This window comes from Schistocerca nitens, chromosome 2 (assembly GCF_023898315.1).
Source record: "Schistocerca nitens isolate TAMUIC-IGC-003100 chromosome 2, iqSchNite1.1, whole genome shotgun sequence".
NCBI lineage: Eukaryota > Metazoa > Arthropoda > Insecta > Orthoptera > Acrididae > Schistocerca > Schistocerca nitens.
In genome coordinates this window covers 291,950,992-291,978,850 of record NC_064615.1, presented here as the reverse complement: position 1 = coordinate 291,978,850, position 27,859 = coordinate 291,950,992, and the positions used below count along the sequence as shown (strand labels likewise).

Sequence of the window (27,859 nt, the reverse complement as noted above, 5' to 3'; positions counted from 1 at the left end):
GATTTCACAAGCGTTCTTCATCAGATAGTGAGAGAGAAAGTTCAGAAGGCACCTGGATTGCACGGCGAGCAAAAAACTGAGATGCTTCAAGAGGTCATAAGGGACGAAGTGGAACAGACATTGAATCCAATCTCTCGTCCTTCATTTCCAGTAAAATGGTGAAACAGTCAAGACCCAGGTGGAGTTACGTTCCTACAACGCCCCATGAGGAACCTGTTTGGGCACCGAGGACGACTGACTTCTGCAGGACCTAGGATAACCAACCAGTATGTTTCCACTGCGGACAACCGGGATATGTGATGTGGTATTGTCGAGAAAGGCGGTGGATATTTGATGATGCCCGCACCAGAAGACAGCAGGCCGAACTTAGCCGACACCAACTCTGGAACGACGAAGATGTGGGTGCAGGACGACATAGGTCACCATCGCCACAAGCTAGCCACTGGAGAGGATGCTCCCCAACACACTGATCAAGATCTCCATCACCGTTTAGAAGCTCCAGCTGATCACCTAGCCGCTGCGACCTGGAAAACTAAAGGATGCGACCTTCATTGGAGGTTTGACCGTCAAAGACAAAAATCCTCCACTGTTGATCACTACAAAAATGATAGGAAACTACGTCAATATGGATGGCCAACCAGCCCAAGCTCTTGTGGAGTCTGGAGCATCATATTTAGTCATTTTGCAGAAGGACCATCGCCAATTGCAGAAAACCATATTCGTCGACAACAAAACATCTCTGCTGAAGGTGGCTAATTGGAAATATGTAAAACCTACAGGGTGATGTACCATTTGTGTGGGTTTAAGTGGCCATACACAGCCCTTAGAATTCATTGTCTTACAAGAGTGTAGTCATGACGTCATTCTCGAATGGGACTTTTTGAAAGCTTCGAAGATTAAGTTAGATGAGATGAGATACTGTGGACAGGAAGATGTGCATCCCAGTGTGTGGAGACTATGTGTGCTGGATGAAGTCATCATTCTTGCAGTCAGCGCTAGAAAGGTATCTGTCATGTGTCATGCCATGCATCAACACATGGATCTTGTATTGGAATGTAAGAGAGTCATACCACTGAAGAATAACTTGGTCATTCCAGCCTCTGTCTTCTCGTTTAAGAATGCATTCGGCGAATTGTGGATAGTTAACTGTTGCTGAGAACCACTGATCCTTCTTAGATGCATTTGCATAGCAAACACTGAGCCGTTAATTGAAGAACAGCTGAACGTCATAGAAACCTCCCATGCCGAGTCTGTGGGCGCTACCACTATGAAACAAGATCTTCTAGTTTGACTATCACATCTCACTAAGGAACAACACAAGAAGCTACTTGCCATTCTTCAAGAGTTCTCTGAATGCTTCAATCCACAGGTGAAGAACAAATTAGACAAATCAATGGTGAAGCACTGGATTAGCACTGGAGACCATCAATCAATACCATGTGACAGCAATGGAATGTCGAATAATTCATGATGAGGTAGAGAAAATGATGAAGAATGACATCATTCAGCCTTTGCAGAGCCCATGATCATCACCAGTTGTCCTCGTGAGGAAGAAGGATGGCAGTTGGCGCTTTTGTGTTGATTACAGGAAGCTTAATAAGATGACTAAAAAGGACATTTACCCTCTTCCACCAATTGACGATACACTAAATTGTCTGAAGGGGGCTGAGTTTTTCTCAACCATGGACATGTACTCGGGATACTGGCAAATCGAAGTAGATGAGGCTGATCATAAGAAAACTGCATTCATCACCCCTGAGGGCCTACATGAGTTTAAGGTAAAGGCTGTTTGGTTTGTGTAATGCACCAGCAACTTTTGAACGGATGATGGATAATCTTCTAAGGCACTTGAAGTGGATGATGTGTCTTTGTTATTTAGATGACATTATAGTGTTCTCAGAGATATTTGATTAACATATACAAAGACTGAGGGCCATTCTTAAGTGTCTCCAACAAGGGGAACTGAAACTTAATCCAAGAAAGTGTCTATCTGGAGCAAAAGAAATCAAAATACTTGGACACCTTGTGTCAAATGAAGGTGTGTGGCCAGACCCATAAAAGGTGAGATATATAATGGAATTTCCTATTCCTAAAAGTATTAGAGAGGTGAGAAGCTTCCTCGGATTATGTTCTTATTACCGTCATTTTATCAAAGACAGGCCACTCCAAGAGTTGTTAAAAGCTGATGCTAAATTTATCTGGGGTGGTGCTCAACAAGATTATTTTGATGTTCTGTGAAAAGCTCTGACAAATTACCCTTTACTTGGTCTGTATGATGAGAGAGCACCTACAGAACTATGCACAGATACCAGTGGGTATGGGATCTGTGCTGTTCTGGTGCAAATATCAGATGGAAAAGAGAAGGTTATAGCCTATGCTTCTAGGACACTTAAAAAAACCGAGAGAAACTACTCAATTACAGAAAGAGAATGTCTTGCTGTCATCTGGGTCATGTGCAAATTTTGACAGTATCTCTATGGAAGGCCATTCACAGTTGTTACAGACCATCATTCACTTTGTTGGCTGACACATCTTAAGGATCCAACAGGATGACTCGCCAGGTGGGCACTACATCTTCGAGAGTATGACATAGTGTACAAAAGTGGAAGAAAACACCAAGATGCCAACTGTCTCTCAAGAAACCTTGTGCAAGACCGTCAAGACTTTGATGAAGGTGGCGACTCTCTCGCTGCACTCCAGGATCTCTTTGCTGAGCAGAAGAAGGACGCCAAGATATCGCAAATTATGCTTGCCTTAAATCAGTCAGAGGATGTGAAAGCAGAATTTAAGGTAGTTAATGGATTACTTTGCAAGAAAAATTTTGATCCATTTGGAAAGAGGTGGATACCAATGATTCCTAAACACAAGCACTTAGATCTTCTACAGAAATTCCATGACATACCTAAGGCCATACATTTAGGATTTATTAAGACCTATGATAGAATCCCCAAGAGATTTTTCTGGTCAGCTATATTTAGGAGTGCCTATCACTATGTGTCACACTGTAGAGAGTGCCAGAGGAGGAAGGCAGTTCCTCAGAAACCACCTGGCTGACTCATACCAATTCCACCAGTGAAACGCCTTTCCAGCGCGCTGGGATTCACCTCCTCGGATGATTTCCAACGTCTGCTAGTGGCAATAGATGGATTTTTGTTTGCACTGATTATCTGACATGTTATGTCATTACAAAAGCCATGAAAACAGCTGAAGAATCTGAGATAGCCAAATTTCCCATGGAAAACATTGTATTAAAACACGATGCCCCAAGGGCATTAATTACGGATTGAGGGACAGTTTTTCAGTCGAGTCTTGTGACAGAGATAAACAGTCGGCGCAACATTACTCATCACATGATGACTGCCTATCATCCAAAAACTAATCGGCTTACTGAATGCCTTCATAAGACCTAGGCCGACATGCTGTCAATGTTCGTCAATGTTGAGCAGAGCAACAGGGATGAGGTGCTCCTTTACTGATGTTTGCCTATAACACTGCCAAACAAGACATCACAGGATTTACACCATTTTTCCTGGTGCATGGGCGTGAGGCGACTACAAAGATGGACACTGTGTTTCCATTACATCCTGACAATGTGGACGATGACTACAATGGCCAGGTGTTAACCAGAGTTGAGGAAGCTTGGCAGTTAGCTTGACTCTGCATGCTGCAGGCTCAAGAAAATGATCACTGAAGGTATGACTTGAGCCACCAACCTGTTGTCTACCAGCCTGGTGACCTCGTCTGAATTTCTGGATCTTCACTCCTGTTCGGAAGGTTGGTCTCTCTGAGAAGCTCCTTAGGCACTGCTTTGGACCTTATAAGGTTACTTACGAAGTTGAAGATTTCGACCCCGGCGCAAGACGACAAAAGATTAGAGATACGGTCCACATCCTTCAAATGAAGCCATAAAAGGATCCTGCAACCCAGGGTAAATTTGAAGCTCCACCAACAGGCAACAAGCAGAAACGTGACGACGAGCGTAGCAGCAAAAGAAGTTCTAAGAAGTCACTGCCAGGACAAGCATCAGTCATTGGGAGTCAGGGTATGCAGGACCGATGACTTGTTCCTGGACTAGGAGGACATAACACCGAGATGCTGTTGTCTTAACGAGGGAGCAATGTCAGCAGAAGAAGCTGAGTAGCACTGTGGTGTAGTGGTTATGATACTAAACAGTTGCATGGAGGGTTGTGAGTTCAAAATTCACCTAGACTGTACAATTTTAATGTCCATATTCGGTTTGAGTACATTTTAGAAGTATCCACAAATGGCAAGAATCATTGTACTGGAATGTTCTGTAGCTGTATATATACTATATGTGTTCTGGCTGGAGGCAGTTCAGTCCGCGCTCTTATATGTGCAAGTGCTGAATAAACCTTTGTTAAGTGAAGTTAGTGGCCATCATTCATCTAATTACACTTCTTCTACATGACATTATTCTGGTGGAGGCACTGGGTATTGGAACTTGTGATAGCGCACATTATCGACGACACAGTGGCTCCCATCAGGCCACGACAAAGCTACCATTTATGTGCCGAGTAACCCGAGTTCGAGCCATATTCAACAGATCGCAATCTACCGGAGACAGAAGAAGAAGAGGATGTTACGATGACAGCAACTGTGTGCCACCACATGAGACATCCTTCCAGGTTCTCTGGTGACAATGGCCAAGATCCAAACAAGTGGCTGAAGGTATATGAGCGTATAGCAGAATTTAACAAATTGGATGACACAGTGTGTTTGGCTAACGTATTTTTCTACATGGAGTATGTGTTCTGGCAGGAGGCAGTTTGGTCCTAATATAATCTAATCTAATTCGCACTCTTGTATATGCAAGTGCTGAATAAACCTTCGTTAAGTGAAGTTAGTGTCCATCATTCATCTAATTACACCTTCTTCTACATGACAATGACAGTATTTTGCTTTCTTCCATTCACACCTGAGTTATAGAATACTATTATGGGGCAATTCTGTAGGCTCAAAATTAGTATATAAATGGCAAAAGAAAGCCATAAGGTGCTTAGCAGAACTTAGCCTTAATTCATTAGATAATAAATTAGAGGCTACTGGCATTTTCTGCAGCCTGTCAAAAGCATTTGAGTGTGGACTGATGACCATAGATGTTAAGTCCCATAGTGCTCAGAACCTTTTAGTGTGTGAACCACAGCATTCTCTTAAGTAAATTAGAATATTATGGTGTCACTGGCAAACTGCAAAATGGTTTGAGTCTTATCTATCTAACAGGAAACAATAGGTGTCATTGCAAAATACCTGTGCTGTAAGCAATCAGTCTTCATCTGACTGGGAATGAATTACATGAGGTGTTCCTCAAGGTTCCATCTTGGGTCCTTTGCTTTTTCTTGTGTACATTAAAGACCTCTCATATGTTACATTGCCAGAGGCTAAGTTTGTTTTGTTTGCAGATGATACAAACATTGCAATAAATAGCAAGTCAAGTACAGATTTAGAAATAGCTGCTAATCAAATTTTCACTGACATTATTAAGTGGTTTAAAGCTAATTCACTGTCATTAAACTTTGAGAAGACCCACTATATGCAGTTCAGAACCTTTAAGAGATTTCCTTCTAGCATGAGTATAACATATGAAGACATGCAGATCATGAGGATGACAGTGTTTAATTTCTAGGATTACAACTCGATAATAAATTCAATTTGGAAGGGCATACCACGGAATTTCTTACGTGCCTAAACAAGTCTGTGTTTGCCATGAGAATGATGTCAGATGTAAGAGATATAAATATAAAAAAACTTACATACTTTGCTTGCTTTCATTCTATTATGTCATATGGGATCATATTCTGGGGCAACTCATCAAACCGAGCGAAAGTTTTTAGGGTGGAAAAGTGTGTGATAAGAATCATTTGAGATGTAAATAGAAGAACATCTTGTAGAAACCTATTCAATGAACTTTGTATTCCAACCACTGCTTCTCAGTATATTTATTTCTTGACGAAATTTGTTGGAAGTAATACATTTCTATTTCCAACAAATAGCTCAATACATTGTATCAATACTAGGAATAAGAACAATTTACATAAAGACCTAAAATCACTTACCTTGGTCCAAAAAGGGGTTCAATATTCAGGAACATACATTTTCAATAAATTGCCAGCAACCATTAAAAACTTGGTTTCAGAGAAAGCACGGTTTTAACAGAGTTTGAAAGACTTTTTGATAGGCAACTCCTTCTGCTTCATAGATGAATATCTTGACAGAGATTGTTAAGTCAGCTTAAGTAAAAATATCTTTTAGATTTCAGTTTTGACAACAATTGGTTGTAACAGTCAAGATTAGGTATTTTATGTATGATAAATTTATTAATAGTTCATAACAGTGTTTCATTCTGACAGTATGTTAATTCTGTAAATATTAGTTGTTACAGTTTATTGCATTGTACTAACCTATTTTGATTATCTCCTGAGAAATGATCAGGGTAGTAAATATTATATTCAAATGTTGTATGTTATCTTTTCTGAGATGTTCCACACCCACGAGAATCACCTCTTTTTTTGGGTCTATGGAACAAAAACTGAATCTAATCTAAATGAATCATGCCGAGATTATTTTAAGAAACTAAATATAATGACAGTGCCTGGCCTGTATAGTTACACCTGCCTTGTCTTCGTTAACAAGAATCTGAATAAATTTGACTTAAGGAGAGCAGTTCATGACCATAACATAAGAAGTGGACATACAGTTAGTATGCCATATGCTATGCTTGCAAAGACACGTAACAGCTACAAATATCTTGGTCCTTTCTACTTCAACATATAACCTGAAAATGCCTACACAGTGCCAGTAAATAAATTGAAAACTAGTCTTTTGAGGTGGATCAAAAGTAAAGTAATTGACTCTACTCAAGATGACAAATGACCCACTTTCCGTATGAGAATGAACTATAAATTAACTGCAAACTATGAATATGCCACACTGTGCAACTATTTTATTACTGTTTCATGTACTTATTGTTAATTATCCGTTTGATTATTTGTTTGTCATACACTGAACTGTGTAATTCATTTACCTTGTAACTGATCTGCTGAGAAACTTCTTGTTATTATTGACATTTGCACAAATATGTATTGTATCCATCTTGGATTATTATATTGTAGTTAATAACATTTGTCATGTCAAAGTTTATATTATTATTATTGTGTTAACACTGACAACATCAATTGCATGTAAATATGCTCAATGGTGGAATAAAACATTCGTATTTGTATTTGTAAACTGCCTGTTAATGAATTAATTCCCTCAGCCCACTTCCTCGAAAACTTCCTTTCACGATGGGATTCATGGAACACATTGTCTGAAGAATGAATGAAAAGAAACCCAAAGATTCCATTATTAACACAAAGTAAAAAAAATTCTAAAATACAATGATACCTTTAAAATAAAATTGTCTTCAGGTTGTAGTTTCAAGTCAAGTGCAGCTTGCTTTACCATTTTTTCAAATTCTAAGTCTCTCTTTCTTGGCACATCTAGAGCTGGAAACAAGTCACCTATAAGTCCCATGAAAACTGGTATGTCATCTGTTACAATTTTAGGAATGTTGAAGTCCCTCAAAGCTCTCATCAATACTTGATCCTCAGGTCTGCCTCGATCTCCACGCTGAAACATTAAAGGATTGCACCACTACCTATCTAACACATTTCCCACAAAATAAGGTAAAAATATTTGTTATCAAAAAAGACAAGAATACCATGCAAATGCATGTTTTTATAGGATCACTGGACAGAGCTCAAACTTAGTATTTGTCTATTTCATTACTGTCTGGTTCCAAATATGTATACTTTTTCTGTGCATATTTGCATATTTTGGCCTTTTGGGTATAAAAACATGCATAATGCATTATAAGGTGTTTTCAGCGTAATTATGCATATAATATACATTATTTTCACTTTAAATGCATATTTTAATGATTTTAAGCAGACACCTCAGTTCTTTGATTTTTATTATTCTTATTTTTGCTTCAGGAATAAGGACTGAAGAAAGACAGGTGGGAATAACAGAAATAGAAATTTAGGACCCTCAAAATAGGATGTCTTCCCATAATTCTACTGACTGCCCTCTGCAGGGCGCATGTCATAAATAGAGTTATTTCTCCACACCAACCACTGGCAAGCCTTTGATCTTGGAAAATGAAAATTCAGCCTGATGCAACAATTACACAGCTGCAGAGTGATCTTGTGGAATTCAAACAAACCTTGCTAACAATTGAAATTTTTCTAAAAGTGAAATCATTCCCTAAACTGCCTTTGCAGTGTGTGTGTGTGTGTGTGTGTGTGTGTGTGTGTGTGTAGGTGGGTGTGAACTTCGTAAGTTTGTGTAATACTGTCTGAATGTGTTAATGTGCTTCTAATATGCCTCCAACCAAAAGATCCAGAAGTGTACTTGCACAGTGGATGAAAAGAAAGGATTTTATTACATAAGCTGGAGATGTAGTATTCCGTGAGTGTTACAGTAACCAGGTAAGTGATTCTTTTTTGGAAAATTGCATGTGGTACTTGTTATCTGTAAAGTGTTACAAAATTTACTTTAAGCCGAAAGATCTTTTATAACATCAGATAATATGAACTAAAAAATTTCAAGTTGAACAGTATGCTGCATCTGAATCACAAATTGCAAGAATGCTAAAAACTAAAGAATCTGCAAAATACCAAATACAGTCATTTATTACTGCTCGCATATGTAAGGCATCTCAAAATAATATTTAGATGGAAATGTGCAATGCTTTTCTAGGAATAAATATACCAGTTGAGAAATTCAGAAACCTAACTCTTATGGGCTTTTTGGAGAAGTATTCATCCATGAATGATGGACATTGCTGTTAGTCGGGAGGCTTGCGTTACAGATAGCCAAACCATAGGTGCAAACACAATGGAGGGATATCTGTTGAGAGGCCAGATAAATGTGTGGTTCCTGAAGAGGGGTGGCAGCCTTTTCAGTAGTTGCAGGGGCAACAGTCTGGATGACTGACTGATCTGGCCTTGTAACATCTACTAAAATGGCCTTGCTGTGCTGGTACTGCGAATGGCTGAAAGCAAGTGGAAACTACAGTCACAATTTTTCCCAAAGCCATGCAGCTTTACTGTATGGTTAAATGATCATGGTGTCCTCTGAGTAAAATATTCTGGAGGTAAAATAGCCCCTCATTCAGATTTCTGGACAGGGACTACTCAGGAGGACATCATTATCAGGAGAAACAAAACTGGCATCCTACAGATCGGAGGGTTGAATGTCAGATCACAAAATTTAAAAAGGGAAATAGGTTAAAGTTAGAAATAGTGGGAATTACTGATGTTCGGTGGCAGGAGAAACAAGACTTCTGATCAGGTGAATACAGGGTTATAACAACGAAATCAAATAGAGGTAATGCAGGAGTAGGTTTAATGATGAATAAAAAAATAGGAGCGTGGGTAAGCTACTACGAACAGCATAGTGAAAACATTATTGTAGCCACGATAGACACAAAGACCATGCCTACCACAGTATTGCAAGTTTATATGTCAACTACTTCTGCAGATGACGGAGAGATTGAAGAAATGTATGATGAAATTAAAGAAATTATTCAGATAGTGAGGGAGACGAAAATTTAATAGTTATGGGGGACTGAAATTCCATAGTAGGATAAGGGAGAGAAGGAAAAGTAGTAGGTGAATATGGACTGGGGGTAACGAATGAAAGACAAAGCCGCTTGGTAGAATTTAGCGCAGAACATAACTTAATCATAGCTAACACTTGGTTTAAGAATCATGAAAGAAGACTGTATATGTGGAAGAGGTGGGGAGACACTTGAAAGTTTCAGATAGATTATACAATGGTAAGACAGAGATTTAGGAACCAGGTTTTAAATTGTAAGATACATCCAGCAGCAGATGTGGACTCTGACCACAATTTATCAGTTATGAACTGTAGATTAAAACTGAAGTAACTGCAAAAATTGGCCGTGCGGTCTAACGCACAGCTTTCCAGGCGGGAAGGAGCGCCAGTCCCCAGCATGAATCCGCCCGGCAGATTTGTGTCGAGGTCCGATGAGCTGGCCAGTCTGTGGATGGTTTTTAGGCGGTTTTCCATCTGCCTCGGCGAATGCGGGCTGGTTCCCCTTATTCCGCCTCAGCTACACTATTTCGACGATTGCTGTTCTCCACATACGCATACACAACCATTAATCTACCATGCAAACATAGGGGTTACACTCATCTGGTGTGAGACGTTCCCTGGGGGGAGGGTCCACCGGGGGCCGAACCACACAATAACCCTGGGTTTGGTGTGGGGCAGCAGAGGGGTGATGTGGACTGCAGTAGTCGTCGTGGGGTTGTGGGCCACTGTGGCTGCAGCGGGGATGGAGCCTCTCTGTTGTTTCTAGGTCCCTGGTTAACATAACATAACGTAACTGCAAAAAGGTGGGAATTTAAGGATATGGGTCCTGGATAAACTGAAAGCACCAGAGGTTGTAGAGAGTTTCAGAGAGAGAGCATGAGGGAACGATTAGCAAGAACAGGGGAAAGAAATACAGTAGAACAAGAATGGGTAGCTGTAAGAGATGAAATAGTGAAGGCAGCAGAGGATCAAGTAGATAAAAAGATGAGGGCTCGTAGAAATATTTGGGTAACAGATGAGATATTGAATGTAATTGATGAAAGGAGAAAATATAAAAACGTAGTAAATGAAGCAGGCAAAAAGGAATACGAATGTCTCAAAAATGAGATCGACAGGAAGAGCAAAATGGCTAAGGAAAGATTGCTAGAGGGGAAATGTAAGGATGCAGAGGTACATATCAGAAGGGGTAAGATAGATACTGCCAACAGGAAAATTAAACGGACCTTTGGAGAAAAGAGAACCACTTATATGAATATCAAGAGCTCAGATGGAAAACCAGTTCTACACAAAGAAGGGAAAGCAGAGAGGTGGAAGGAGTATATATTGGGTCTATACAAGGGTGATGTACTTGAGGGCAATATTATGGAAATGGAAGAGGACGTAGATGAAGATGAAATGGAAGATATGATACTGCATGAAGAATTTGACAGAGCAGATTCAGAAGGACGTAGGTTGCAGTAGTTACTTGGACATGAAGAAGCTTGCACAGGCTAGAGTTGCATGGAGAGCTGAATCAAACCAGTCTCTGGACTGAAAACCACAGCAACAACAACATTCATCAAAAGATGTCCATGATCCCTTGACACAGAAAAAATTATATTCCAAAATCTTATAATCAGGCAGGCATATTTAAATATATTTCCCAAAAAAATGGAAACTATTTTCACTCCCATAAAATTACTTCTTGTTTTGCTAACCAGGTTTTGGACAAAATTTTTGAGGACCTGGGAACTTGAAACATATGTGGATGAAAACAACCAATCCTATGGGGCACTATGTTGCTAATCTAGTTGCAGGAAAATTAACTGAGCATGGGCCTGGTGACAAGCAAATAATTCCACAGTTGCTACTCTCTTTGATGACTGACAGCTTAAGTTTTACTCAGAAATTGTAATTGAATAACATTTGAAGTAATTATTTTATTCTTGTTTAAGTCTCTGTTTTCATAAATCATTTTCTGAGAAAATGATTTATTTTGTGTCCAAATAATCTAAATAAATGCATAGCTCTTTTCCTGTTAAGTGATGCTGCACCTTACCTGCTGAAGGCTGGGAATGCAACTAAAATATCCTATCAAACACAAAACACATTACATATCTTACTCATGGGCTCCATAATGTTGCAGTAAAAATTTGCTCTAATTATAACAATGTCAAAAAATTGATATCCTCAGCTAAAAAGGTATGCTTCTAAAATTTAGTGGTATATCAGTTTTAATGGTTACAAAGCTGTAAAAATAAATTAGTCATTTTAAAATGTTATATTATTCTATACAGGAGTTCTCAAAGCCTGCTGCAGCACATGTAGCTGCTTACAGAAAACATCTACCAGAGTTACCGTCACCCTCTTAGCCAATCCTTACTAGGTGGGTTACTTGGTTGGAAACTGTCATGTTTTACTCTGACAGTTTTTATGCCATTAAATTGGTACAAAATAAAATTGATATATAGTTAATCGTGACAAAATTAATACTTCAGTATTTAATTCTAAAGTAAATACTTCTTTCACTTTAGGCAGTAAACAGTTCCTCACCAGATGATACAGTATGTATCAGAGATGCACAACCAGCATTTAAAAGAAAAAAAAATCCGCAGCATGATTTAATTAACTTTAAGATAAACTTTTCTAAATTGCTCTCTACTATAACAAAATTAGAAGCGACGGCCTGGAGATGGCACACTGAAGCACCAAAACTGGTAGTCATACAATAAATGACCTCATAAGGACCACTGTATTTGTTTCACTTTCTTACATGAGATATCTCTGGAAATCCCCAACAACTGACATTGAGTCTACCAGTTTTGGTGCTTCAATGCACCATCATCATGCCTTAGCTGATGACAAGAGGATTAACACAATCCGTACACACGTGAGTGGCCAACGTCAGTGACTAGTATTCGCAGACTACCTGTAACCGTGATGTCTCTCCAACCATCAACTATCAACTCAGGCATGTCCAAGGAAAAGAGAGAGTAAATGCAAGGAACAAATAGGACTCCGTCACACACAAGAATCCAGACTACGGGCTCAGTAAAGAAGAAATTTTTCTGGTTAAAACGTGACTGAAGGACTTGACACTGTCACAAATATGTTCATTCAAATTTGTGCCTGTAACTTCTTGTGATGTAGAGAGGTCATTTTCTGCCTACAAAAATATATTGATTGATCAGCACAGGAACCTCACAGAAAATAATTTAGAAATATTAGTTGTTAACTGCGCAAAAAGGGAGAGTGAATTAATAAATGAAGAACAAAAATTATAGTGCTTATTGTAATGTATTTTTCACTTGATAGTGCATGTATTGTAGTCTGATAGTGCATGAATGCATACAGTTTCTTGGATTTTATAGTGCATGGAATTTTCGTCTTTAGTAACCAACAAAACTGGAAGAAACTGTCATAATTTTTGTTTAGAGAAAATAATGATAACACTAATTCTACTGAAATCAGTACCAAACAAATTAACTAAAGACTGTAATTTAACTACAGCAGCACAGCCTACATTTGTACTCCATAATCTGACATACAACTCACAGCAGAGGGAAAATGTTATATATGCAGGGCCAGGCACACTCCATATTTGGCCACCACACTTCAGGGGCCAGGAATGGCCCCTGCTTCACTTCAGAGGTAATTTGTGAATAGCCATAGTATTGTGTACAGTCAAGTTTCCTGCAGCCACCACAGCATCCGGGGGCTCCAGCCCCACCATGAAAAGGCTTGTGAATCACAGCACAAATCACAGTGGTCATAGGTCCTACTTAAATCCATACCATCACATGCTCTTGTGGCACTGCAATGTATTCTTCCAAAGACATCTACTTGTGTCAGTACTCCACACTTTGAAAGCCAGTTACATTCTGGGATCCGACAGACCAAGACCTGCTTGACGTCTCTGCTATCAGTTCTGGTAATAAACAGTTGTTATTTCAAAGAGAGCATTTCAATACTGCCAGCCAGTCACTCTGATAAAGGATGGTACAAAAAATATTGGAAAAAAATCATTTCTCCTTTTCCTGTTCCAACTGTGGATGGCATACTGGATGAAAAAACGGTCATTACGGTTCTGTGTGAGCCCAAATTTTAGTGCTGCGGTCATTATACAAGATGACTGTTGCAGAAAGTGGTATGTTTCTTGAGTTGGTTTAAAATGTGGGCCTATGAAATTTTGTGTGTAAGGCTCTCGCTGCAGCATGAGGACTTTCTTCTAACATTGCCAGCTGCAGTGTATTGAGCGCCTCTATGAGATTCTCATTCTAATAAACCAAACTGTAATTAATTATTAAGCTCTTATTTAATTATTCTCTGCCTCATCCATTAATCCAACTTGGCACAGATCTCTGACCAATAAACATTATTTAAGAATTGACTGAATGAGGGTTCTTTTAAGTGGTGGTTTAGAACATGAATTATACATCCTTAGGAATTTTCTAATAAATATGAGTGTGGCTTCTGTTCCTCCAACAGCTAAATTTATGGTGTCATTCCACTTTAAATCACTATAGATAGACATTATTGATATGCATCTGAAGGTTCTGAATGATTCAAGTGATTTATCAACAATGATTTTTATATGGTATTATGTCTGTCCATCTATTTACAAGCTTTACATTACATTTATATCTAACAGCTTCCCAGGACAATAAAAATTTGATTTTCAATATTTCAAACAATTATTGGCCAAATTTAAAAAATTTAAAGTGTTGTCATAATTAACTCATTAAGATTCACAATCCTGAGTTAAAAATTTAACATAATAAGACAAGTACTACAGTTAGAAACTGTGTGTTTGTCTTCAGGCAGCAAAACTGACAGCGCACAAATAGTTAGACTAGATTCATCCAGTATTTAAGAATGAAAGCACTTAGCAACTTCCATCACACATGACACATAATTTCAAACAATTACAAAGCTTTATCTCACCCACCCCCCATCTCACCCCCCCCCCCCCCCCCCAGGGAAAAGAGGAACAAAAAAAGTTTATCATTTACTATCTTTCTGCTGTTCATGTAGTCAAACTACAGGATAAGACATGATGTTTAAACTTATTTCTTTGTTACCAACTCTGATCGAAACATACTTTGCAGACAGTATCCAAATACACCACTGACTGTACCTCGAAAATGATACCATTTTACAATGCATAGACAGAAAAAAGAGTGAAAAACTAGCACTTGCTTGCTTAATCTATTTTAATGTATGTACTTCTCCCCCCCCCCTTTTTTTTTTTTTTTTGCATGGAGCCACCACAATGATGCCTTTTGCAAATGTCAGAGATGGTAGTACAACAACAATTACATTTACATAATATATTATATAATGCAATTGTTGTATCTTATATCTATTTGATACATTTATTACTTTACAGCTGATATGCTACTGGTTCATGTTACAAGGTGTACAACTTTGCTTCCGCCGTTTCCCGATAGGTGGCGACAATGGTAAGTAGCGGTCGAAAGAAACAGATCCCAGTTGTCAGGCAGTTAGCTTGGAACTCGGTCAACATAAACTCATTCAAACATTAGGTGGCTTGTGTCTGCATCATAAAGTTGTTCTTGATTGAAAGTGTCAGTTTACGAGCCTAATTCTTGTCATTTGTGTGAGGTGTTATTGTTTTCTTTCAGTATGAAGAAAACAGCGCTTGAGTCTCATCGAATGCTCTCAAGTACATGTGGTAAGGACGCTATTAGTGAAAGAATGTGTTGTGAGTGGTTTCAACGCTTCAAGAATAGTAATTTTAATGTCATAGACCAGCATAGTGGTGGAAGAGAGAATATTTTCGGAGATGCATTACTGGAGACATTGCTGAGTGTAGACTCGTGTCAAACTCAAGAAGAATCAGCACAATTGGTGGAAGTGATACAGGAAGCCATTTCAAAACATCTAAAGGCTACAGGCATGATTCAGAAGAAAGGAACTTGGGTCCCGTGTGAGCTGAAACCTAGAGATATTGAACTGCGTTTGTGTGTTTGTGAACAGTTGCTTCTGAGGCAAAAACAGAAGGGATTTCTGCATTGCATTGTGACTGGGGACAAAAAATGGGTTCATTATGATAACCCTAAATGCAAAAAATCATGGGGATATCCCGGCCATGCTTCCACGTCAACGGCCAAACCAAATATTCACGGCTCCAAGATAATGCTCTGCATTTGGTGGACCAGCTCGGCGTCATGTACTATGAGGTGTTAAAACCAAGGGAAACAATCACAGGTGCTCATTATCAAATGCAATTAATGCATTTGAACAGAGCATTAAAAGACAAATGGCCACAATACAGCAAGAGGCACGGTAAAGTGATTTTGCAGCACAACAACGCTCGACCCCACGTTGCACAAGAGGTCAAAACGTACTTGGAAACATTAAAATGGGAAGTCCTACCCCACCCGCTGTATTCTCCAGACATTGCTCCCTCTAACTCACGAAGAAGACACAATTTGGATTGATTCATGGATTGCTTCAAAAGATGAACAATTTTTTCGATGCAGGATTTGTACACTGCCCGAAAGATGGGAGAAAGTAGTGGCCAGCGATGGAAAATACTCCGAATGATACATTTGTAACCAATTTGTTTCATTAAAACCTCAAATGTTGGGGAAAAAATGGCAGAAGCAAAGTTGTAGACCTTGTACAATCAGTGTCTTAAAATTTGTTGAATGCCTATAACGGTTGTTCTATCAGAAAAGATTTTAATTTTAAGTTAAAACCATTTCCCATGTATGTTCCTAGAGAGTTTGGTAGTTTGTTAAACCAAATCAAAAAATTGATGTGTGCGTTTCTATCTTTCATTTTTAATGTCATTCTTTTTGGAAAATAGTTAAATTTTGTGCTTGGAAAATAGTTAAATTTTGTGCTTGTGTTGTGATAATGTGCATCACTACAGTTGATAACTTCTTCTGATTGACTCACAAAAAAATATAACTAATTTAAATATGTACAGAGAACATACTGTGAGGTATCTGTGCTGCACAAACACTTAATAACATTAATCTCTATGGCCTAACCCATGTATGAGTCTTATTGCTTTTTTCTGTAACAGAAGTGTTCTTTTTAAGTGTATGTCAGTTGCACAGCCCCATAATTCAATCACATAACTGAGAAAGAGGTAAACTGTTCCATAACATACAGTTTTCAGTGTCTGGCTAGGAGTGAGCTTGCTAAGGAGATATAAGGCATGACTGACTTCTCCGCATACAAAATTGATGTGGTTTGTACACCACAAATTTTTCAACAAAATACATATCTGGGAATTTACAGCTTCCAGTATCTGTTGATGAAATATTACTTACATTTTTTATATTGTTGTGGTGAGATCTGTCCATTTTCAAAGCCAGTAATTGAGATTTGGTGACATTCACCTTGAGACCCTGATCACTGGAAGTATTCTGTTACTTCTGTTACATAACTAGCAGCATAATATTCTAGCTCCTTACATTCTCTGCCATAGAATATGATTGAGGTGTCATTTACATAGGGGAGTTAATGGGTTGTGCAATGTCATTAAGATACAGGCTGCTCATCTTAACTGAAAACATTGAAATACCTTGAAAACTATACACTGGATCAAAAAAGGTTATAATTCCAATTTGTTTGACTCAGAAGCGGACATCCAATGACACCACACTTGACTCCAACCACACACTGCATGTGGGTGGTAGGGGAAACTTTGAAATCTTCAATGGGAACCACCATTTTTATGTTGCAGATTACGATTCTACGAAAAACCTTTATGTGTTTGTATGAAGCATTTTCTTCATTTCACCATAGGTGATGCTGTAATCAGAGGAAGACATATGGATACACAATCATAATTTATAACATACTACTCAATGGCCTTTGAATATCCAAAGGCACTGCAAGGATAGAACAGGTCAGTATTTCATAACTTCTAATTGGAAAGCCCATTTGCAATTCTGTGTTCCTGTGACATACCAAACAGGGCACTGCTCGACTCACCACTGTGTCCATGTCTCGAGGTGAATGCTACTCTAATTTTCTGACTAGAGTAAGTGTTCCATCGCAGTACTGCCATCTTCAATACACTTAGTGATCCTACACAGAAAAGAGGAACATCTGCAGGAATTTCCGCACATGCATTTCTGATGCGGTCAACCATGTCTTCAGGGCCTATTGGCACTTGCTGGTGCATCTTATCTTTTAAATACCCCCACAGAAAGAAATCCAATGAAGTAACATCCCATGGCCTAGTGGGCCAATTAATAGGATAACCTCTGCTGATCCACCAACCAGTGTAAACATGGTCCAATAACTCCCATATTTCAATTACGTGATATGTTGGCCAACCACCATGCTGAAACCTCATACATTACACCTGCCGGAAACACAATCAAGAAAGTTCGGGTATGCTGACAGGCCATCGCTACAAGATGTAGCACAATTGAAGCATCTGAGGATATCCTAACGAAAGACCTGAAGATAATGAGTGAATATTTCAGTATGTGGACACTTCAACCAAATGCTTCCAAAACAGAGGTTAGTTGCTTCCATCTCAACACCAAACTCGCTGGAAAGGAACTCAACATTCGATTTGAAAACACCGTTCTCAGGCATAATAAAACTCCGAAGTACTTGGGCATGACGCTGGACAGAACACTATCTTTTAAAGAGCACCTAACAAAGACTGTCGAAAAATTAAAGACAAGAAATAACATTATTCAAAAGCTCTGTGGTACTACCTGGGGAGCAACGGCCTCCACTCTCCGCACCTCTGCTTTTGCAATTGTACTCTCGGCTGCCGAATACTGTGCTCCAATTTGGCTAAACAGCCCACATGTAAAAAAGGTGGATGGTCAGTTGCATAACACTCTAAGGATGATTTCAGGAGTAATTAAACCCACTCCAACGCAATGGCTCCCAATATTAAGACACATCCCACCGCCACACCTGCGACGTACTGACGCCCCTGTACGTGAACATAAAAACATCATGGGAAATCGAAGCCTGCCAATCCACCAGACACTGAGGCTGCGAACACTAATAGGCTTCGATCTAGGAACCCACCAACAAGAACAGCAAGGAACTGTGTACAAGAAGGTTTCAGTATCACAAACGCATGGTCTGAAAAATGGAACGCATGGCAAAATCATAACAAGTTAGATATAGTGGGAATTAGTGAAGTTCGGTGGCAGGAGGAACAAGACTTTTGGTCAGATGAATACAGGGTTATAAATGCAAAATCAAATAGGAGTAATGCAGTAGTAGGTTTAATAATGAATAAAAAAAAATAGGAGTGCGGGTAAGCTACTACCAACAGCATAGTGAACGCATTATTGTGGCCAAGATAGACACGAAGCCCATGCCTACTACAGTAGTACAAGTTTATATGACAAATAGCTCTGCAGATGATGATGAAATTGATGAAATGTATGATGAGATAAAAGAAATTATTCAGGTAGTTAAGGGAGATGAAAATTTAACAGTCATGGGTGACTGGAATTCGAGAGTAGGAAAAGGGAGAGAAGGAAACATAGTGGGTGAATATGGATTGGGGGAGAGAAATGAAAGAGGAAGCCGTCTGGTAGAATTTTGCAGAGAGCATAACTTAATCATAGCTAACACTTGGTTCAAGAAACATAAAAGAAGATTGTATACATGGAAGAATCCTGGAGATACCAGAAGGTATCAGATAGACTATATAATGGTAAGACAGATATTTAGGAACCAGATTTTAAATTGTAAGACATATCCAGGGGCAGATGTGGACTCTGACCACACTCTATTGGTTATGAACTGTAGATTAAAACTGAAGAAACTGCAGAAAGGTGGGAATTTAAGGAGATGGGACCTGGATAAACTGACTAAACCATAGGCTGTACAGAATTTCAGGGAGAGCATAAGACAACAATTGACAGGAATGGGGGAAAGAAATACAGTAGAAGACGAATGGGTAGCTCTGAGGGATGAAGTAGTGAAGTCAGCAGAGGATCAAATAGGCAAAAAGACGAGGGCTTGTAAAAATCCTTGGGTAACAGAAGAAATATTGAATTTAATTGATGAAAGGAGAAAATATAAAAATGCAGTAAATGAAGCAGGCAAAAAGGAATACAAACGTCTCAAAAATGAGATCGACAGGTAGTACAAAGTGGTTAAGCAGGGATGGGTACAGGACAAATGACAGGATGTAGAGGCTTATCTCACTAGGGGTAAGATAGATACTGCCTACAGGAAAATTAAAGAGACCTTTTGAAAAAAGAGAGCCACTTGTATGAATATCAAGAGCTCAGATGGAAACCCAGTTCTAAGCAAAGAAGGGAAATCAGAAAGGTGGAAGGAGTATATAGAGGGTCTATACAAGGGCGATGTTCTTGAGGACAATATTATGGAAATGGAAGAGGATGCAGATGAAGATGAAATGGGAGATACGATACTGCATGAAGAGTTTGACAGAGCACTGAAAGACCTGAGTCGAAACAAGGCCCCGGAAGTAGACAACATTCCATTGGAACTCCTGACGGCCTTGGGAGAGGCAGTCCTGACAAAACTCTACCATCTGGTGAGCAAGATGTACAAGACAGGCGAAATACCCTCAGACTTAAAGAAGAATATAATAATGCCAATCCCAAAGAAAGCAGGTGTTGACAGATGTGAAAATTACCGAACAATCAGTTTAATAAGTCACAGCTGCAAAATACTAACGCGAATTCTTTACAGACGAATGGAAAAACTAGTAGAAGCCGACCTCGGCGAAGATCAGTTTGGATTCCGCAGAAATACTGGAAAACGTGAGGCAATACTGACCCTATGACTTATCTTAGAAAATAGAGTAAGGAAAGGCAAACCTACATTTCTAGCATTTGTAGACTTAGAGAAAGCTTTTGACAATGTTGATTGGAATACTCTCTTTCAAATTGTAAAGGTGGCAAGGGTAAAATACAGGGAGCGAAAGGCTATTTACAATTTGTACAGAAACCAGATGGCAGTTATAAGAATTGAGGGGCATGAAAGGGAAGCAGCGGTTGGGAAGGAAGTGAGACAGGGTTGTAGCCTCTCCCCGATGTTATTCAATCTGCATATTGAGCAAGCAGTAAAGGAAACAAAAGAAAAATTCGGAGTAGGTATTAAAGTCCATGGAGAAGAAATAAAAACTTTTAGGTTCGCCAATGACATTGTAATTCTGTCAGAGACAGCAAAGGACTTGAAAGAGCAGTTGAACAGAATGGACAGTGTCTTGAAAGGAGGATATAAGATGAACATCAACAAAAGCAAAATGAGGATAATGGAATATAGTCGAATTAAATTGGGTGATGCTCAGGGAATTAGATTAGGAAATGAGACACTTAAAGTAGTAAAGGAGTTTTGCTATTTGGGGAGCAAAATAACTGATGATGGTCGAAGTAGGGAGGATATAAAATGTAGACTGGCAATGCCAAGGAAACCATTTCTGAAGAAGAGAAATTTGCTAACATCGAGTATAGATTTAAGTGTCAGGAAGTCGTTTCTGAAAGTATTTGTATGGAGAGTAGCCATGTATGGAAGTGAAACATGGACGATAAATAGTTTGGACAAGAAGAGAATAGAAGCTTTCCAAATGTGGTGCTACAGAGGAATGCTGAAGATTAGATGGGTAGATCACATAACTAATGAGGAGGTTTTGAATAGAATTGGGGAGAAGAGGAGTTTGTGGCACAGCTTGACAAGAAGAAAGGACCGGTTGGTAGGACATGTTCTGAGGCATCAACGGATCACAAATTTATCATTGGAGGGCAGTGTGGAGGGTAAAAATCATAGAGGGAGACCAAGAGATGAATACACTTAGCAGATTCAGAAGGATGTATGTTGCAGTAAGTAGTGTGAGATGAAGAAGCTTGCACAGGATAGAGTAGCACGGAGAGCTGCATCAAACCAGTCTCAGGACTGAAGACAACAAAAACAACAACAACAACAACATAAGTGAGCTTGGGTCAAGTTTGCTACATGGCCCCTGTGACATGTTGAGCACTCTCCTGTTCGATGTGTTGGAGGAATTCAGTGTTGTGAATGGGGTGTCCTATTAGAAGCTATGAAATACTGGCCTGTCCTACCCTTGCAGCATGGAGGTGGTGTTCCACTGCCATAGAATATTCATGGGTAATTGAGTAGTGTGTTATAATTGTATACCCATTTCTATTCCTACAGCACCATCTGGGTGAAATGAAGAAAATGCTTCAGACAAAACATATATAGGTTCTGCCATAGAATTATAATCTGCAATAAAGAAATCCCCCCCCCCCTCCGTCCTGTACCACCCATGCATGGGTTGGAGTGGCATGTTGAGTATGGTATAGTTGGATGTCCTCTCAAACAATTTGGATTATAACTTTTTTGATCAGTTGTATACTTTTCAAGATATTTCCAGGTCTTCAGTTAAAATGAACACCCTGTATATGAGGAAGAGAAAAGGATCAAAGATTGAGCCCTGAGGTACACATTGTGTTACTGTTTCACTGGTAGACTGACAGTTCTCATCTAATTTGTAAGACAGTTTAGTGCATTGCTCACAATTGAACGGGTATGTGGCTAGAAGATTCAGGGTTGGGTCCCGGACATGATATGACCAGTTTTTTTTAGAAGCAACTTGTGGTTTACTGTGCCGGATGCTTTTGTCAGTCTAAAAATATAACTGCAGTCTACAGCCTCTGGTCCACTGGACATTAAACTTTCTAGAAGAACTGAGTAACTGCTGTGGTTGTACTTAGTTATTTTCTGAAGCCATACTGTGAATCTACAAGCATTTTGTGTTTAAATCTACAAGCAGTTTATGTTTAAAATGGCTCACAGTAAAACTTCAGCATCAGGCACGATTTTTAATGTGTTAATTCTTTACTATGAACACTATCCATGCCACACTTTTGTGGATTGTATCTACATATATCATTGAACTTTAAACATTACCTAAAAACTTTTTCACAGTTATATGCTTATCATCAATGTTTTATACATAGGAGTTCAATATTTTAATGAACAGGGATTCACTGATTGTTTAATTATTTGATCTGTATGCAAACATGCTTACTACAACATAGAGCAGTACTGTATAAAAGGCTCCCTGGAAGTCAACCTGAGCTCTTTCATTTTCTGCATTCTGCATCTCAAGAATAAAACAAAGTGAGTGTCCTAGTACAAAATATGTTCCATAATTCAGCAAGAAAGTTCACAGTTAATACTTTAAATGTATGTATGTTTATCTTTGGCCAGTTTAAACCAAATCACATAATGCCCATAATTACACATAATCATCACATCAAATAGCAATACACAATAAAATGAAATTAGTGCACGCAGTCAGGCACAGGCTGGTGGATTTTCAAAGGAAAATTAATTGGCAAACAGAACTTGTGGTAAAAGCCTCCTAGGCAGGTATTTGTGGAATTTCAAGTTGACTGAAAAATGTGACATAACACAGGTCTGCAAAAAAATATTTTTTGAAAGTTGTTTGAAATTTGATAACTGACTTTTATGTACTTTTCAGCACTGATTTCAAAAATGCAATCCATTTTTTCTGTCATGTCAGGTCTTCTCACAAAAAAGGGAGTATTTTTGGGTATAATAACAAAATTTAAGCAATTTATCACATTTTTTCCAATGTTATGAAATTTTATTTTATTTATAAATCATGTTCTAAACTACATTTTCAGTACACTTCCATTTCTCTTTAAGCTCATATGTCCTTATAATAACGCTTTTGCTTTCTGTAGGAGCTTCTTTTATTGCTTTTCTGGCTGTGGACTCGTTGAGGATCATCTCTTTTTATCATCCAGCAATAGTCCACTATCATGTTGATGTTCCATCTTCCTTGATATCTTCTTTCCATTTCTTTGATGTCTTGATGGAATCTTTCACCCTGCTCTTTACTTACATTACCAAGGTTTGCAGGGAAGTAGTCAAGATGTGAGTGGAGAAAATGAACTTTAATGGCTCTGAGCACTATGGGACTTAACGTCTATGGTCATCAGTCTTTAATGCTTCAGGCCTATGAGGAACAGGGCAAATGGCTGATTGAATGTTAGTATAAGAAATATCCTTTTAGTTTTTCAAATTGAAATCTCGTACGTTGCAAGAACAAAAACAGCAGTCATCACTATGATTTTTGGGCTCCCTCCAGACGATTGGTATTCCTAAATGTAAGGACTGCTTTTTACGTTGAAACCATTGCCTCAGTTCTACAACACACATTGAACAAACTTTGTGCGGGGCCCAACATTATACCTAACTTTATACCAAAATAGGCGAAATATACTTTTTCAAAAAAATCGGAAATGTTTCTTTGTTGCTTTTTAATGGTATAGTTACCACAAATGTGGCAGAAGCAATCTGGCGAGTTTATACATCCTCTGGTAGCCATTGTCCATTGTCCATGAAACAGCTTCACAACACAAGAAAACAGTCACTACTTTAAAGCACTAGTAACAACAACACGTGAACAGCGCAGAGTGAAGAGGTACTGTGAACTGAAGGACAATAGCAGAAACTCACTGCTTGGTGGTGGCGGGGAAAGGGGCAATGGCTAAATAACAGTTTATCGAGATCCTAAAAACGAAAATTCAAACTCACTAGAGTGCTGAAATATTGAAAAAAGCTGAACCTAGACAAGCAGTAAGTGAAATAACTGTATGTGATGAAATTTTTTCATATTTTTCCCGAAATCAGCGTTGAAAACACTATAAAAAATCACTTAATAAATTTGAAACCATTTTTATGTTGCAGACCTGTGTAATTAACACCTTATAATTCACACTACTCACATTGGCATTTGTGGGTATTGTCTTAAAAAAAGTGCTAGAAAAAAATCCTGCACTCAAAGCTAAGCCCACGAACTTTATTTATTGAGCCACTATTCAGCTTGCAACAAGGTGCTTCATTGTTCCTCAAGAAACAAGTGCATTTCAGGGAAGAGCATATCAGGTATCTATGTACTGACACTTCTGTCCCAACGCCTTAAATGGGTGCACCTACCGCTCAATGGTAAGTGTAACTACATAAGAAACAACAAAATACATATTCACTCAATTCAATAACTACTACACACCACATATGACAAGGAACATTAATTCAGTTCAATCCTTGAATAATCTTGCGCATCAACACCAAAGCTTTTCACTCATCACTAATGTCAATTCATGGACATTTTAGTGTGCAAAGACAGCTCCATCTACATCTTTACCCTGCAGTTCACTGCCTGGTGTATGACAGGATACACAGGGTACCCTAAAATTCTTTTCTCCCTTCCTATTACAACTGTGGAAGGTGTGAGACATGAAAGATTGCCAGTACCTCTCTGTAGGCACCCAACTGTTTCTAATTTTACTTATGAGATCACACACAAGATATGTGGTGAAGATTTGTTGACACAGTATTGGAGCAAGGACACTCTGTAGTGCACATGCCTGTTGCTTTTCGTGTGATTGCTCTGGAGTGTATGCTGTAGTGTCTCCCCTTAAAATTCGTTGAGTACTTGTGTGAAAACTCTCATACTGCCAAAACAAACTTAACGTCAAATATTGTGGAAAGTTCTTGTGAAACGTAAATACTTTTGGATTAATGGAGACCACTCACCAAAAAGCAGAAGTGTTCAGTTTTCGCTAGGCACACACTAAAGAAAGAAAACTTGCTTGGGCTTGGATTTTTTCCTTTGATGAGCTTCAGTATAACAAAGCACACACACATACATAGACACACACACACACACACACACACACACACACAAATGCCTATGGACCTGTGTGGTGCTAGCTAGACTGACAGTGGCAATGCTCTTTTGTGGAATGTGGATTGGCTGTGGTAGGGATATTATTATCAGATGGGATTGGTAGAGAAAGGGGGAGGCAGGATGCAGGGAGAGGAAATAGGGATGGATGGCTAGAGGCTCGGAGGGAGGTGGCTGGCTAGCTTGCCAGCAATTTGGTGCCAACCCACTTACCTGCCACCCCTCTCACCCACAATCTGGCCAGCAAAACTGTCACCTCCCTCTGAGCTGCTAGCCACAGACCCCCCGTTTCCACAGACCCCCAGTTTCCCTCCCTGCCTCCCACTGGTGCCCCTCCACCGATGGGTGCATATACCTAATTGCCTCATACATAGCAAGCAGCTAGTGATCATATGCGATCCATACTGTTGCGGGTCTGTGAGCTTTGCAAAGAAAAATGACAGAAGTTTCCAATTCCCCTTAAGGTGTTGCTGCATGACTGCACCTAGGGCAGATTGGCTGGCGTTGGTAACAACTGCAAGCAGGATGATCATGTGAGGGTGGGCAACAAGGGCAGCTTGTGAGAGGTCATGCTTCAGTTGCTCAAAACCGTCCAACACTTGTGCCATCCAGGGAACATGCCTGTTGCTTTTCGTGTGATTGCCCTGGAGTACAGCCTTGAGTGGTGCCTGCATGTTTACTGCATACTTCAGATGGTGAATAAAGAAATTCACCACTCCAAGGAACCAGTGTAGTGGTGCATTGCAACCAGGACAGGACCTGGATCTTCTCATCAAAGGAGTGGGAGCTTGCAGATGATATCTTGTGTCTCAGGAAGTTGATCTCAAGAACACCGAAAATATGCTTCCCCAGTTTGGTAATGAACCCACCTCCTGGAGGCAAGAGAATACCTTCCAGAAATGGTAGCAGTGCTCCTCAAGTAAATCAGGATATCGCACAAGTAGGTAAAACACCCTGAACCCCATGTAAGATGTTGTCAAGGAAGTGTTACCATGTCAGAGCTGTGTTTTGGAGCCCAAATGGTGAGGAAAAGTTCTCAAAGAGGCCAAAAGATGTAATAATGACACTCTTCCTCACATCTTCAGGGACAACTGGTATCTGCATAAAGGCTTTTTCGCAATCCACTTTCCTAAAAACAGTTGTGCCATACAGGTCATCCCTATAGCTACGCAAAAATGGAAAGGGTCAGGCACTGCTCTTGATTTTAACACCCAAAAATTTGTGCACGGGTGCCAAACACTATTGTTCTTGGGTACAAGGCATAGGGCAGAGGCCCACAGGCTCTTGAAGGGGTGGAATACACCTGTGGTGATTTCTGCCTCGATCTTAGCTGGCACGGCTCTCCATTTGTGGGTGGTAGCAGGCGGGGGCAGCAGAAAACAGGAGTCCCTGTGCTGTGGCCATATAGAGCCAGGTGTCATGGTGAACCTCACAGGAGGCACTGGAAGGGCAGGTGAGGAGGGGAAATGCAGCAAGGAGGCCATTAGCTGTGCCATATCTATAGCGTGTTTGTGGGCTGGCTGGGGTGTAGGGGTTGATACAGGCTGCATGAGTGTATGGTCATGCAAGGGGGCATCATTATGGTTTGCAGTGGCAAGGATGGTATGTGGGTCAAGGGCCTCAAAAACCACCCTGTCAGAGGTACTTGGAAAATTTTACATGCACACTGTGGCAGACAAACGTGCACACCAAGTCACTATCAGTAACCTGTCAGGAAGCATTGCCAGCTCAGCCAGCGTGCAGATTTGCTGAAGCAGATGCAAGTGCCACATGTCGCCACCCTCCTACAATGAGAAAAATGCATGTCTGAGCTGTAATTAAATGCAACAAGTCTCTCTGTTAACCAGGCTCGTAAGATACCAAATTTGCCACTGTTTGAGGAAGGTTGGCATTAATGTTGCATGCCACCATGGCAACCGAAGACACAATAGTGAGTACCAGTAAGTGCAAACTGCATTGTTATCCATGGTTGGTGAGCCTGTGAATATTTCTTATGTGGAAGTGAACCACAGGCAAGGAAAGGCTGAGTGGTGGGAGCAGGTAATAGCGCCTGCAGGTGGAGGCTTCTGTGAACTGTGCGAAGTGGCTCAGTAACGCTTGGAGGCTGTACATCAGTGCCTGCAGATTGGGGAGAGGAGGGGGGGGGGAGGTGAAGGGGAGTGCATTTGTACATGAGTGGGGGCCAAACATCTGGGAGTTGTGTACCAGGATTGTTTTGCACAATGGTGCGCTGCTCACTTCACTAGTGTCGGGCAGACAGAGGGCTGGAGAAGGCTGTGTGATGCACACAACCCAGTAAGGAAAGCGGCAGCCAGCACATGAGGGAGAATGATGCCAGCAACTGCTTGGTGCGGTGAGAACTGGGATAGGTTTGGGGCAGGAAGGAGGGGTGTGGGGGTGGACAGTGTTCAGCCACATCACCAGAGTGAGAAATATGTTCCTCACTATTTTGGTATGACATGAGCTCAACTTGTGCTGTGCGCTGGTGCGCATAGCACTGGGTCTGCAAATTGAAATAATGGGACACTGAAATGTTCT

The 27,859-nt window shown here is 39.9% G+C and overlaps 1 protein-coding gene across 1 annotated transcript in view; it reads right to left on the bottom strand.

The window, feature by feature from the left end:
* The window catches only part of LOC126234993 (dynein beta chain, ciliary-like), a 732,993-nt gene that overhangs the window by 129,379 nt on the left and 575,755 nt on the right, over positions 1-27,859 (bottom strand). Inside the window, exon 40 of the mRNA XM_049943730.1 lies at positions 7,405-7,629. Coding sequence (XP_049799687.1) covers positions 7,405-7,629 — 225 coding nt within the window. The remainder of the gene's footprint in view (positions 1-7,404; positions 7,630-27,859) is intronic.